Source organism: Equus asinus, chromosome 26, assembly GCF_041296235.1.
Source record: "Equus asinus isolate D_3611 breed Donkey chromosome 26, EquAss-T2T_v2, whole genome shotgun sequence".
Lineage (NCBI taxonomy): Eukaryota > Metazoa > Chordata > Mammalia > Perissodactyla > Equidae > Equus > Equus asinus.
Window position 1 is genome coordinate 30356722 of NC_091815.1, and position 12172 is coordinate 30368893.

General features: G+C 57.1%; 1 protein-coding gene across 3 annotated transcripts; it reads right to left on the reverse strand.

The window, feature by feature from the left end:
• Positions 1-87: 87 nt before the first annotated feature.
• On the reverse strand, positions 88-11355 carry ERCC1 (ERCC excision repair 1, endonuclease non-catalytic subunit). 3 transcript variants are annotated; one of them, XM_044759019.2, is made up of 10 exons: positions 11211-11355; positions 10628-10739; positions 9431-9637; positions 6126-6229; positions 4679-4778; positions 3611-3687; positions 1845-1944; positions 803-874; positions 512-580; positions 88-195 (listed from the first exon to the last, which is right to left on the reverse strand). In XM_044759019.2, exons 2-10 carry the CDS (start codon positions 10718-10720, stop codon positions 142-144), a joined length of 876 nt encoding a protein of 291 aa, XP_044614954.1. In that variant the 5' UTR covers positions 10721-10739; positions 11211-11355; the 3' UTR covers positions 88-141. The 3 variants fall into 3 exon arrangements, with proteins under 3 accessions (XP_044614954.1, XP_044614953.1, XP_070355480.1); XM_044759018.2 differs by having other exon boundaries at positions 3611-3718; positions 4581-4778; positions 11211-11343; XM_070499379.1 differs by having other exon boundaries at positions 11067-11290.
• Positions 11356-12172: the final 817 nt, after the last annotated feature.

Genomic DNA, 12172 nt, shown 5'->3' on the forward strand with positions numbered 1-12172 from the left:
CAGGGAAACTGAGGGCTGTGGCTAAGGAAAGCTGCAGGTGGCCACCTGGGCCATCAGACGCGAACCAAACGAGCACACCACCAGGAGCCCAGGCTGGAAAATGCTTTATTCTCACCCCAAGGGCCTCCTTGGCAGCTGGGGTCATCGGGGCACTTTCAAGAAGGGCTCATGGAGGACATCAAACAGCCTCCGGGCCTGGGCGGGAGGGAGACAGAGACAAGGAGCTGGTCATTAAAGGAGCCATGTGTTTGAAACACCCAGAGTGGGCTTTTTTCTCCCAGCTTGGAGGGGCTCTGGGGGCTAGGAGAGAAGTACCCCAATCTGGATTCTGACCCACACTGGCTGTGTGAGGCCAGGCTGGTCCCCACCCTCTCTGAGCCTCAGTTTCCCCCCATCTGTAGGAGATGCACTGTGGGCCTTCTGAAACCTCAGAACTCTGGGATCTGAGGTCTTGTTTATTTGGGGCTCCCTCCTGCCCCAGACCCCATCAGCCCATTCCCAGAGCCCCTACCTTCTGGGGTCCCAAGCCTGGGCACAAGGCCAGATCTTCCCGTGATGCAGCTATGAGCTGTTCCAGAGACTGAAAAAGATGGGAGCGAAGGGTCAGGGGAGGTAAGCACAAAACTCTATCCTGGGCCAGCTGATCAGAGGTCTACGATATTCCTGGAAGGAGGTGAGGTCCTAGGGGAGGCAGGAAGGATGGGGGCAGAGGACAGGGAGGTAGAAGGAAATGGGTAGGGGGCCTTCCTTGCAAAGGCAAGGGGGTAGAAATGCCTGTTGGGACAAGGGAATTGGTCCTTACCCCAAAAGTAGCCAGGAGGGTCTGACTGTCCGTTTTGTTGACTGACTTCACGGTGGTGAGACATTCAGTCACCTGAGAGGAGAGGAGCAGGCAGAGGTGTGACGGGAGAAGAAAGGAGCAAGACTGTGCCCCTGAGGGCAGGGCTGTGTCACTGCTGTGTCCCCAGATGGCCCTGCATGCAGGAGGCGCTCAATAAATGCTTTTTTTTTTTTTTTTACTGATTAAAAGGTCATCTGGGAGTAATCCCCAGCTAGCTGAGCAGGTATCGGTCACATGATATAGGCTCTGGAATCAGACGTGGGTACAAACTGGGTGTGGGGACCGACCTCTCTGGGCCTGTTTTCAGGCAAACGGGGGTCCTAATGGTACCCACCTCGGGTGGCAGTGGACATCCACCATTATCTATCATTGGAGCCCAGATTCAACAATTCATCCAGCAAATGAGCACCCACCGTGCTGGTTGGTGCTGAGGACACAGTGGGGACCAAGGCAGCCCCAGCCCTGCCTCTTGGAGCTCCCAGCCCAGTGGCGGAGACAAACCAGTTCCAGACAGTGGTGACCCGGATAGGCAGGGCTGGGATGGGGGAGCCCAGGGGGGCCCCTGACCTGGCCTGGGGATCAGGGAGGGCTTCCTGGAGAAGGGAGCATCAGAGCTGAGATGGGAAAGACGGGAGGTACTCAGGCAGAGGGAACAGAACGGGCACATACTGAGAGAAGCCAGCTGGGCCTGAGAGAAGTGACAGGATGTGAGGGCAGGGGGTGGACCGGGCTGTAGAGCCAAACAGGCAGGGCCTTGTAGAGCATGGTGAGTAGGCCGGGCTTGCCCTGAGGGCACTAGGCAGCCATGGCAGGCTTTTGAGCTGGAGAGGGCAGGATCAGGTTCACATAAGAAAACCCCTCCAGCTGCTGTTTGGGTGGGAAAGGAGAGCCTGGAAGCCGAGGTTGGGACTGGGGTGGAGGGGTATGGCCTGAGATCAACACTGAAGCTCCAACACCCAGGAAGGAGCTGGGGGGCCCAGGCAGGGAGGCGATGTGGCCTCACCCGGGAGACGAAGTCCTGCTCCAGCTTCTCCATCAGGAGGTCCGCCGGCTTCTGCTCGTAGGCCTTGTACGTCTCCAGGTAGCGCCCGGCCTCCTCGGGGCTGGGGGAGAGGACATTTCAGTCAGCCAGGCTGACGGGGCTGTTTTAGATTCACTGCCTTATAGTAGGAGCAACTGCTGATGCTAGAAATTCCAAACTCTAGGACTAGATAGAAAAATGAACCCCCTGGCCTAACCCCCGCGGGGCACATCTTTACACATCTCTTCTGGCCAAGGGCCACCATTCTGGAACCTGACCAGCCCACTTCCCACCTCAGAGCCCCTGGGCCAGTGATTTTAATCTCTAGGCCTCAGTTTCCTCATCTGTAAAGTGGGGTGGATGGTAGACCTGGGACAAAAATGAGTCAAGTGCCTAGAACCGTCCCTGGCACTTAGAAGCCTGTTTAAGAAATGTTAGCCCAGTCGTGTAGTGGTTTGCATGCTCTGCTTTGGCAGCCCGGGGTTCACAAGTTTGGATCCCGGGCACAGACATAGCACCACTCGTCAAGCCATACTGTGGCGGCATCCCACATAAAATAGAGATAGACTGGCACCGATTTTAGGTCAGCGACAATCTTCCTCAAGCAAAAAGAGGAAGATTGTCAACAGATGTTAGCTCAGGGCCAATCTTCCTCACCAAAAAAAACGAAGAAGAAGAAGGAATGCTAGCTATTCTGGAAGCGAAGTCAGTGCAGAGTATTTGCAGCAGGTTTGAGAGGGAGAAAACCCAGAAATACTGTTTATTTTCCCAGCTGCAGGAACACAACCTCATGAAGCATTCAGCTCCCCACCACCAAGGAAAATGGGGCTTTTAAAGGTTTTTCATATAGCACACCTTCAAAAGGAAAGCCAGGGTGCTGATGGCTGAATCTTTTATAGCAATTAACACGATTTCCTAATCGCCATTGATTTCACATGAGGTACTGTTTTTCACATGTAATTAACTGTTTCAAAGGTAGTCAAAACAACTAAATCATAAAAAGGGACTCTGTGTAAAGTGACTCAAGTTTATTAGCACCAGGAAAATGCTAGCCTTTTTCCTCTCTGTAACTTGAGAATAGCGCCGTCAGTGGAAGTAAATCAAGTATTTGTCCTGAAAATTTTCTTCAAAGTCTAGCTAGTAAGCAATGTTTTTTTTGTTTGTTTTTTGTTTTGTTTTTGGTGAGGAAGATTGGCCCTGAGCTAACATCTGTGCCCATCTTCCTCTCATTTGTGTGGGACGCTGCCACAGCGTGGCTTGATGAGTGGTGCTAGGTCCACGCCCAGGATCCGAACCTGCGAACCCCTGGCCGCCAAAGCAGAGCACACAAACTTAACCACTATGCCACCGGGCCAGCCCCTGTTCTCTTTGTGCCTGTAATTTGTCAGGATGTAATTCTTTTTCAAGAGTGAGAAAGGCTTCTCTTTTTTTCCAATTGGAGAGCCAATCTCAATGGTCTTTAGAAACCTAAACATGGAATTAATTATTCAACCAGATTGTACGTCTGACTCAGCAGCGCCCAGGATGGTCCTGGGAATTTGAGCTACGTCCCCTGCTTTTGTGCCTACAACCCTACAAGAAAGAGGTTAAGACCCTATTTTACAGATGAAGAAACAGGCCCAGAGAGAGGCAGAGCGTGGCCCAGGCTCACACAGGGAGCTCTGGGGAGGAGGAGGGCGGGGCTGGGAAGGTGGGGGAAGGGCAGTGACTCAGGACAGAGCCTGACTGGGCGGGAGCCTCACTCTCACCTCCAGGCAAGGACCAGCGTGCAGTCGGCCAGGATGCACATCTTCGCCAGCACCTTGAGAGCCTGCTGAGGATCTTTCTGGATGGAGAAGAAAATCAGAAGAAGAGATCTGGGAGAAAGCAAGGAATTATGGTCTTGAAAACACAGGATGCCGAGAACCTTCCACTCAGCCAACGCTCCTTAAGCTCTGACTGGGCGCCCGGCCTGTGCTAGGCAGTGCCGGGACCAGCAGCGACTGAGACAGCCCCGGCTCTGCCCTCCCGGCACCCACAGTCTGATGAGACCCGTCCCCCATCAGGGATGATCCAGAGTGGCCAGGGCTGGGGCGGGGGAGCCAGAGAAGGGTCTGTCCCACCTGGGAAATCAGGGAGAGCTTCCTGGAGGAGGGGACACCTGAGCTGAGACTTGAAGGATGATGAGGAGGAATGAAGGCGGCAGAGGAGAGGAGAAGAGGGCACTCCAGACATAGGGAACAGCACACACAGAGGATGCGAGGGGAAAGGCTTGAGGAGTTGCAGTTCACTCAGGATGGGACAGAGGATGGGGACGAAAGGGTGATCACAAGGAAGCTTAGAAATGAGCCCAGAGAGGTGGGCGGGGGTCAGACCACACAGGGCCGCACGGGCCATGGAGGGCACTGGGGAGCCATGGAGGGTTTGACTTCAGATCTGTGCTTTAGAAAGACCTCTCTGGCTGCTGTAAGGATGGGAGGGGTTGAGGCTGGAGGCCACGAGGCCAGGGAAGAGGCTGGGGCAGGGACCAGGAGGGACAGGAGGGGGCCTGGATGGGGCCGGGCTGTGAGGATAGAGAGGGTGACATAGATTCAAGACATACTGAGGTGGCAGAGGACCAGGACTAGTAGAAGGGGGTGCAGAGGAGGAGAAGATGGCTCATTCTCCTCCGCCTCCTTGCCGACACAGGGTGTCAATCTCAGATGTGACAAATGGACCCTCTCTGAAGTTTCAACGTACGTTTCTCCTTGGAGGGGGTTCGACCGTCCACTTGAGCCCAACAAGCCCATTTCACAGACGGGGACAGGGCGGCCGGCGGCGGAGTGACCCTCGCTTACCACGTCCACCTGCACGAGCAGGACCCGCAGGGCGAAGCTCTTCCCCAGGGTCTGCAGCCGCTGGTGGATGTAGTCGGGGTGGAGGTTGTGGTAGCGGAGGCTGCGGGCAGGGAGAGGACGGGCTGGGAGGTCTCGGGCTCCCCGACACCCCGGGAGCCCTTCTTCATGCTCACGGGGACGCAGAGGGTCTGGGCGGCACGGGGGACAACCCTGCCAGGATCAAGGCTCAGAGAAGTCAAGTGACTTGCCCAAGGAAGGGGCACAGCGGGGTTTGGCAGCGAGGGCCACCCGGAAGGGTGGACCCCGGGTTCTTCCCTGAGGAAGGAAAGGGACTGGGGCTTCCGGTGGAGAAGAGCAGGCCAGTGCCCTAGAGAGCAGACGCTGCCCAGCTGGGCTTGGGAGGCAGGGCCCATTCCTGGACTGTCTGCTGGGGCCTCAAGGGCCTCACCCCGCAGGGAAGATGGGAACTGAGAAGTTTCACTTCCCCTGTCTGGAGAGTGAAGGAGAAACTTGCTTAACGGCAGTGGAAGTTAGAGAAGTCCTGGCTCCAGTCCTGGATGTCTGGGGCATGAGTGACCCCGCCCCTCCTCCCTCAGACCCAGAGCCTGGGCCCCCAGCCCCTCCTCCCTCAGACCCGGGAGTCCAGCCCCCAGCCCCTCCTCCCTCAGACCCGGGAGTCCAGCCCCCAGCCCCTCCTCCCTCAGACCCGGGAGTCCGGGCCCCCAGCCCCCTCCTCCCTCAGACCCAGGGGTCCGGGCCCCCAGCCCCTCCTCCCTCAGACCCGGGAGTCCGGGCCCCCAGCCCCTCCTCCCTCAGACCCAGGGGTCCGGGTCCCCAGTCCCTCCTCCCTCAGACCCAGGGGTCCGGGCCCCCAGCCCCTCCTCCCTCAGACCCAGGGGTCCGGGCCCCCAGCCCCTCCTCCCTCAGACCCAGGAGTCCGGGTCCCCAGCCCCTCCTCCCTCAGACCCAGGAATCTGGGCCCCCAGCCCCTCCTCCCTCAGACCCAGGGGTCCGGGCCCCCAGCCCCTCCTCCCTCAGACCCAGGGGTCCAGGCCCCAGCCCCTCCTCCCTCAGACCCGGGAGTCCAGGCCCCAGCCCCTCCTCCCTCAGACCCAGGAGTCCATCCCCCAGCCCCTCCTCCCTCAGACCCAGGAGTCCAGGCTCCCAGCCCCTCCTCCCTCAGACCAGGAGAACAGGCCCCCAGCCCCTCCTCCCTCAGACCCAGGGTCCATCCCCCTGCCCCCTCCTCCCTCAGACCCAGAGCCTGGGCCCCCAGCTCTTGTTGCTCTGGGCACCTCTAGGCCAAGATCTCTCCCTCCCACACAGGGTCACACCTAGGCCCAGAGCCGGCAGGGCCATGCCCAGAGGTCTGCCACCCATGGCCCAGAACACTGGAGCAGAGCCCGCCCAGGCCACCTTGGAAGGTGGCGCAGCCCCCAGAGCTCACCTGAGGAAGAGGGCACAGGTGCTCTGGCCCAGCACGTAGTCGGGAAGCACGTCACCAAATTCCCAGGGCACATTGCGCACAAACTTCAGCACGGGGTTGCCCCTCTGGGGAGCGAGGAAGGGCCGAAGCCATTAACAGGGTGACCCTGGGACCGCCGCCACCCCAGGGTGCCCCTCCCCCCACCTCTTCCCAACACCTCCCCACCCTCCTCCTGCCTGGTGCCTGGGGCTTCTCCAGCTTCGCTCTCCTCCTCTCCCCAGACTTCTCCTCCTCAGCCTGGAATGTTCTTGGTGCTGGAGCTCTGACCTAGGCCCCTCCCCGCAAGCCCCAGGCTTCACTAAAGGGGCTCTGGGTCTCTCTCCAGCTCAGCCCTCTCCCCCAGCTCCAACCTGTGTGTGCCATGGTCCTCAGGACACCTGTCCCTGGATGGCCACCTCACTGTACCCAAACTGCCCTTAGCAATGGCCCCCACACGTGCCCCTCCTCCCGGCCCCGTCTCAGGGCCAGCCCCACCGTCCAGAGACCCAGGCCTTGTCCTGGATGCTTCCTTAAGCACAAAGCTGCCTCGCCCTTGCTCTAAACTCTGCAATGGCTCCCCAGCGCCCTCAAGAGGACGCTGCTCACCGTGGCCTGTGACCCTCCCCAGAGTCAGCACCACCCCCAGCAAGCCTGGCACCTGCTCAGCAGGCTCCTCGCTCTGAACACCCCTCACCCTGTAGCCCAAGACAGAAGTTCTTTGAGCAAGTCAAGCTCTAAGCCATTCAGTGGGTATGTGAGTGCCTGCTGGGTTCCTAAGTTCTGGGATACACTGTAACCAAGACAAAGATCGTGACCCTCATGGGGACACAGGGAGGAAACGAGAGTCTCCGGGAGGAACGTGTAATTACCGGGTGAAGTGGCATTCTGCTGTCATAAGGGTCGGGATCTGCCTTCACAGGGTGTGGGATGGTCAGAGCGGCTGGGACGGGAAGGGTCTGCAGGGGTCCCAGGTCCCACAGGCCCTGGGCCATCTGACCTGTGGCACCCAGGAGCCATGGAAGGGTTTCAGCAAGGGAGGGGTGGGATCCAATTTTAATCTTTAAAGGATTATTCTGTCACACCCTCTGGAATGGCCAAAATAAATAAAGACAGTCAATGACAAATGGCGAGGATATAGCAAAAGTGGGACCTTCATATGCTGTTGGTGGGAATGTAAAATGCTGCAGCCTTTTAGAAAACAGTTTGGGAGTCCCTGAAAAAGTTAAACATGTGGGGCCGAACCCGTGGCTGAGTGGTTAAGTTCGCGTGCTCCGCTGTGGCAGCCCAGGGTTTCGCGGGTTCGGATCCTGGGTGCGGACATGGCACTGCTCGTCAAGCCACACTGAGGCAGCATCCCACATGCCACAACTAGAAGGACCTGCAACTAAGATATACAACTATGTACCAGGGGGGATTTGGGGAGATAAAGCACAAAAAAAAAAAAAAAAGATTGGCAACAGTTGTTAGCTCAGGTGCCAATCTTTAAAAAAAAAAAAAGTTAAACATAGTGTTAGCATATGATCCAGCCAATCCACTCCTGGACAAATACCCATGAGAAATGGAAACATACGTCCACATGAAAACCCGTACACAGCCTTCACAGCAACATTTCACATAACCAAAAAGTATGAACAACCCAAATGTCCATTAATGGAAGAATGGATAAACAAAATGCGGTATATCCATACAACGGAATACTACTCAGCCATGAAAAGCAAGGAAGCGCTGATCCAGGCTACAACGTGGAGGAAGCTTGACAGCATTAAGCTGATGGAAAGACGCCAGTCATCAGTTGACACATAGTGGGTTGTTTCCACTTTTTGGCGACTGTGAACAATGCTGCTGTGAACATCTGTGTACGGGATTTTGTGTGGACGTATATTTTCATTTCTCTTAAATATATACATAGAAGTGAAGCTGTGGGTCATAAGGTAACGCTACGTTTAAATGTTTGGGGAGCTGCCAGACCGTTTTCCACAGCGGCTGCACCGTTTTCCATTCCCACCAGGAGTGATGAGGGTTCCAATTTCTCCACCCCCTCATCACTCTTTTTTTTTTTTTTGCGGAAGATTAGCCCTGAGCTAACTACTGCCACTCCTCCTCTTTTTGCTGAGCAAGACTGGCCCTGAGCTAACATCCATGCCCATCTTCCTCTACTTTATATGTGGGACGCCTGCCACAGCATGGCTTGCTGAGCATTGCCATATCCACACCCGGGATCCCAACCGGCGAACCCCAGGCCGCCAAAGCAGAACGCACAAACCCAACCGCTGCGCCACCGAGCGGGCCCCAACCCTCACACTCTTGTTATGGTTTGTCTTTTTGATTCTAGCCATCCTAGTGGGTGTGAAGCGGGATCTCAGTATGATTTTGGTTTGCATTTCCCTGATGGCTGGCGATACGGAGCATCTTTTCACGTCCTTGAGTCCTATTATTATCTTCATACACCTCTGCTCTCCCCGTCCAGAATGCCAGCTCCATCGATGGCAGGAACGTTATCCGCTGCCTGCCGGTCTCTCTATCCTCAGAGCTAGAGGAGCACCTAGCACCCTCCAAACATGTCTGTCCGCTGTAAGTGGAGGAACCCCCATTTTAAAGGCACAGCTGGGTTAAGCCACTTGCCCAAGATCACACAGCTACTGTGTGGCAGAGCAGGATTTGAACTCGGGCCTGTGGTCAATAAATAGTTTTTGAATAAATGAACAAACCCTGGGACAGGAAATGGAGCTGCACTAACCCCCAACGAGAAGAGCTGGGGTGCTGTCCACTGAATGTGTGTGTCTCCCCAAAATTCAGAGGGTGAAATTCTAACCCCCAGTGTGATGGTACGAGGAGGTGAAGGGAGGTGATTCGGTCGTGAGGGTGGAGCCCACAGGAATGGGATCCGGGCCCTTACGGAAGACGCCCCACAGAGCTGCCTTGCCCCTCCCCCTACGTGAGGACACGGAGAAGATGGCCGTCCAGGAACCAGGAACTGGACCCTCACCAGACTCGGTCCGCTGGGGCCTCGATCCTAGACTCTCAGCCTCCAGAGCTGCGAGAAATATGTTCGCTGTTTAAGCCACTCAGTCCGTGGTATTTTTGTCATAACGGCCTGAACGGACTGAAACATGGGGCATCCTCAACCCACACACAGTATTTGAATGAATGAATGAATGAATGAATGGCGCTGCCGAGAACAAAGTGGCTGGAGCTCAGACCTCCTTCCACTGCCCACGAGAAAGCCATCCCCCTGACAGTGTTTCCCACCAGAAACCTCAACCCCACTTCTCTCTTGCCCTCCTCACCTGCCGGGGGCTCACAATGATGCTGTTGGATTTTGCCCCCGGTTTGGGGGCGTGGTTGGGGGTCTCTCCTGCCAGGGGTTCCGGCCCCGTGGGGCCAGCCCCTCCTGGAGGTCCTGAGATGGCATACTCAGCATAGGTCTGAGGGGCTGGCGGGGGCGAAGTCTCCATGGTGGGAAGGCTCCGTGTGGATTTGAATAAGGGCTTGGCCTGTGGGGAGAGAAGGGGGGGCATTCAAAATATGAACCTAGCTGCTTCTCCCCACCTCCTCGGCCTCCTCCAGGGTCCCAGCCACCATCTTCTCTGCCTTGGACCACTGCAGTCACCTCCTCACCAACCCCCTGCCCCTGCCCTTACACCCCACAGTCTGTCCCCCACACTAAGTCATATCATGTGCCACCTCTGCTCAGAGCCCTTCGGTGGCTCCTGCCTCAGAGTAACGCCAAAGCTGTCACCATAGCCCGCAAGATGCTTGAAGATCTGTCCTCTGCCTCAAGGACTTCACCTCCAACCTCATCCCCATGGCTTTCTCTACTCCAGTCCCACTGGCCTTCTTCCTGCTCTCAAACTTGTCAGGTTCTCTCTGACCTCAGGGCCTTTGCACTGGCTGTTCTCGCTCCCCGAGATGTTACATAGCTCACTCCCTCACCTTTTTCACATCTCTGTGAAGATGTCACCTCCTCAGAGAGGCCTCCCTTGATTGTCCTATCTAAGGTAGCTCGTCTCCCCCATCACACCCTATATCCTTAGCCTGCTTTCTTTTTTTTCATAGCACATAGGTGGCAGCCAGTACTCAGCACAAGCTGATTGTGTTCCTGTGGGAATGAGATCTCAGTGTTGCCAGGTCCTTGGATTTACCAAAAGATGTCAAAATTGCACACTTTTTTTTAATTGCGAAATCTCCCAATTCTTAAATGTCAGCAATAAATTCATGCCTTGCAGAACCAGGCATGGCCACATAAAACACAGCCCCGGCCCAGTCGCTGCCACTGTACAGCCTCTGCCTTAGCTCTCCTAACCATGACATTTTACAGATAGGGGAACTGAGACTTGCACAGGGCAAGGGGCTATTTTCCCAAGGTGACTCACGCCCCAACATTTCCCAAACCCACGCTGTGGCCGCACAGGCCCGTTCCTGTCCCCCTTCTTCCCAACAACCCCCCTCAGCCTCCCAGCGGCGCCCCCATCTCCTCGTCCTACCCCCGCAGGAGGGACCTCATCCTCGTCCAGAGGTATGAGGAATTTCTTTCTTGTGGGTGGCCCAGTGGGCTGCCGCACTGCCTCTTGGTCCATCCCAAGGTCCTCCTGGGGCCTGAAAATGAAGACGTGGCGGCAGGTGCGAGTGAGACATCGGCGTGGGAATGTCCCCCACGCCTGAACCCCGGCTCACAGCCATCTCCCCCCCCACCCCCAAAATCCCAGGACCCTATAGCATCCAGTTCCAAGCAGCCAGCGCCGCAGGGTCTCTAAGGCCCCGCCCCAGCGAGCCTCCAGCTTTGGCTAGCCCCGCCCCTTACCGGTCCACAGGTTCCACTCGCCCCGCCCCTCAAGGCCTCCACGATCTCTTCGCCCCGCCCCCACTGTTCCCCGCCTTCCGCCCGCCGGGCCCCTCCGTCCGCCCCGCCCCCAGGGCTCGCACCTGGATGCCCACCCACACTTGGCTCCATCCCGTCCGGCTCGCAGACACTGCGACGACTGACGGGCCTCCGCGGCTGCCAGTCGCCCCCGACCGCCCCCGCCCCGCGCACCCCAGCCCTGGTGTCTGAGCGCCGCGGGGACTCACCTCCTCGCCCCCGAGCCGCGACGAAAAGACCGGAGCGGGGGATCGAGGCGTCCCACCGCCGGCGCGGCCAGCGCGGCCCCAGGCTCGCTGCACTTCCGGCCTCTCTAGCCCTCGAGCCCGCCCTCGCCGTTCCCCAGAGGGCGAGGCCGTCGAGAGGCGCGGCCCCCGCGCAGCTCTCTATGGTCCTGGAGGACTGCGGAAGTTTGGGTTGGAGAGAGCTGGGGTTCCAGGGGCCTGAGGGTCTTGGTTGCCCAGCGGTTCAGTTTCAGTGCCCTTATTGAGCGCCTCTTGTGTGTCTGGGCTCTGGGCAGGCTCAGTGGAGAAGAGATAGCGGGAGATCCAACCAGGTCCCTCCTCTCAGTACAGATGGCTTTGAATCCCAGCTCTACCAGTGACTTGGCCTCAGTTTCCCCATTCATTCATTCATTCCACACATATCCCCGGAGCGCCCCCTCTGTTCCCGGTGCCGTGCGGGGCGGTCCTAGTGACAGATCGGTGACCAACAGATAGCCCCGCGTAGTCCCCCTGGAGCTGGCAGTCCAGTGGGAGAGACAGCCGTGTTCCCAAACAGCAAGGACGCGGAGCGGGCAGGGCTGCGATGGGAGACCCCAGAGGGCCGCGGCGGGGGTGGGCAGGTGGGGGCGTGGGGGGACCTAACCCAGCCCTACAGTCAGGAAGGGACATCTGAGCTGAGACCTGGCTGATGACTTAGTGTTAGTCATTTCCTGAAAGGACCGTACGTATCACACTGTTCTAACTTGCCACTCTCTGATTACTAAGAGAACATTTTTTTGTGAATTTATTGCTCTTGTATATTTTGCCTTCTGTGAATTGCTTGCTCATATCCTTTGCCCATTTTTTAAACGGGGTTTTATGCCTTTTTTATTACTGTTCCTCTGTAGGAACACTATTTGGATTCGATTCTAATTCTTAGTCAGTTACCTAGGTTCCAAATATTTCCT

Coding starts and splice junctions, on each gene's coding strand:
- ERCC1 (XM_044759018.2), bottom strand. CDS start 10,720: ATGGACCAAGAGGCAGTGCGGCAGCCCACTGGGCCACCCACAAGAAAG. Junction 4,779..6,125: donor ACCTGTGCCCTCTTCCTCAG/GTGAGCTCTGGG, acceptor CCCTGCCCGCAG/CCTCCGCTACCACAACCTCC. Junction 875..1,844: donor AGCAGGACTTCGTCTCCCGG/GTGAGGCCACAT, acceptor CTCTCCTCTCAG/GTGACTGAATGTCTCACCAC.